The sequence below is a fragment of the Dasypus novemcinctus genome, chromosome 10 (genome assembly GCF_030445035.2).
Source record: "Dasypus novemcinctus isolate mDasNov1 chromosome 10, mDasNov1.1.hap2, whole genome shotgun sequence".
NCBI lineage: Eukaryota > Metazoa > Chordata > Mammalia > Cingulata > Dasypodidae > Dasypus > Dasypus novemcinctus.
The window spans coordinates 74,782,833-74,784,710 of record NC_080682.1 but is presented as its reverse complement, the minus strand read 5'-3'; the positions used below and the strand labels follow the sequence as shown (position 1 = coordinate 74,784,710).

At 52.8% G+C, this 1,878-nt stretch overlaps 1 protein-coding gene across 1 annotated transcript; it reads right to left on the bottom strand.

Moving 5' to 3' along the window:
- Positions 1-202: 202 nt before the first annotated feature.
- MRGPRX2 (MAS related GPR family member X2) lies at positions 203-1,628 on the bottom strand. The gene has a single exon (XM_004485030.4). It carries the CDS (start codon positions 1,583-1,585, stop codon positions 620-622), a length of 966 nt encoding a protein of 321 aa, XP_004485087.3. The 5' UTR covers positions 1,586-1,628; the 3' UTR covers positions 203-619.
- Between the last annotated feature and the right edge of the window lie 250 nt (positions 1,629-1,878).

Genomic DNA, 1,878 nt, shown 5'->3' with positions numbered 1-1,878 from the left:
TAACATCACACTTGCAGAAGTTGAAAATGGCGAATGTAATAAACTCAGAGATGGTGACTCCAATCTGGTAAATGGAGATTTAGCGGAGTCTTTATTTTAAAATCCAGCACATCATGTATTCAAGAAACATTAATTTAACTAGGGAGATATTAAAGGCCTGCCGAAATTAAAGAAGAATGCTTTTGGGGGCTAGGTTGTTTATTTCATTGAGACAGAAATTGTAGGACATTTCTGAGAAGAGACTAAGAAGACTTGTAATAAAGTAAACTCTTTTAGTACCTAAGAAGTGTAGCGGCCAAAGAAATTTCTATGTTTCCTGTGCTTTCAGCCTTTGTCTGAAGGTGGAGTCATCAAAAGTGGCAACAGTCCTGGACCCAGGCGTTGGCAAGGCTCCCCTGGGAAAGAGAAGGAGGCTGCTGAGTCAGGTGCTCCTTGGTTTAGCAGGCGTTGGCTTCCTGAACCTTCCCAAGGAGGAACACGGTCAGGCTCATTTTAAGAGCAGAGGCGTGAGACTGTGAGAGGTTAAGAGAATCTCCCAGTGTGATAGGGACAGAGTAGGCTTTCAAAGCCACATCCGCCTGGCCCGAAGCAGAGGCTCTCAATGTGACACCAGACTGCTTCACGCCATTTTCATGGTTTCCGGAGGAAGGCTGGCCCCACTGTCATCCGTCTCAGGGACGTCCTGCAGGGCCCTCTGGAGCACCAACCTGAGGGTCTGTCGCAGCCGCTGCCGATGCCTAAAGGAACCAACGAAGAAGTAGATGATGGGGTTGGCACAGCTGTTCACACACGCCAGCACGAGCCCGACCGGACAGTGCACGGAGCAGGACAACGTCGGATGTTTCAAAGTCCAGAATAACAGGAACCAGGAGATGCCGTAGGGCAGGCCGCAGAGGAGGAAGGCCAGCACCGAGAGCAGGATGGCCACGTAGGGCCTGGTCAGCTGCATCCGCCAGGAGCCACACAGCATCCTGGTCAGCAGGGCCAGGCTGGACCCAGAGAGAACCGCAAATAAGAAAATCAGCCACGCGGCAGTGATGAAATCAAATATCCGACACCATGTATCCTCAAAGTCGCTAAACAAGAAGCCACAGTAGTTCCCGTCCAGGATGCTCAGCAGCAGGGACAGGGCCCAGAGCAGGGCACAGACGACAGATGACGTGTGTTTCGGGCGGCTGCAGCGGTACCAGACGGGGCACAGGACGGACAGGCAGCGCTCGACGCTAAGGGCGCTGAGGAGGCTCAGGCCAGTAATGTAGGCACAGGACAGCACAATTTCGAAGCACTTGGGGATTTCGAATTTGAAGCGATGATAATAGATGAAAGGTATCTCCAGGGACTCCATAATCCGGCAGCAGAGGAAGAGGAAGTCAACACTGGCCAGGTTGAGGATGTAGACCGAGAAGACGTTTCTCCGCATGCAAAAGCCCAGGAGCCAGAGCACAATCCCGTTCCCCACCAGCCCAACAGGGGAAATGATGAGCGTCAGCAAGCTGAGGGCCAGGTTCTCCACACCAGGAAAGACCTCTTCACTTTCAATCCTCCATGTGACTTCTGTGCTCCAGGCTGTGCTGGTGGCATCCATGCTCGGGAAACTCCCACCGGGGTCCCTGGGAACACAAACAAGAACTGAGCACCTGCTGTAGGATCAGTGATTCTCACGACCATCCTGCTATGTGGGTGTGGTTGCCCCCATTTCATAGGGGAGGAAAATGGAGGCCTGCAGACAATAGAGAAGACTGGGGAGTCCTGGAACCTGGCTTCAAACCCAGTTCTCGCTGACTCCAAAGCCTGTGCTCTCTCCTGCAACGTGGACTCTCGACTGGCATGGGGATATTGTATGGTCCCCACTCACCACCCTAGGCTATGCCATGCCCT

What these genes read in the sequence shown, in the direction of transcription:
- MRGPRX2 (XM_004485030.4), bottom strand. Translation starts at nt 1,585, where the DNA reads ATGGATGCCACCAGCACAGCCTGGAGCACAGAAGTCACATGGAGGATT.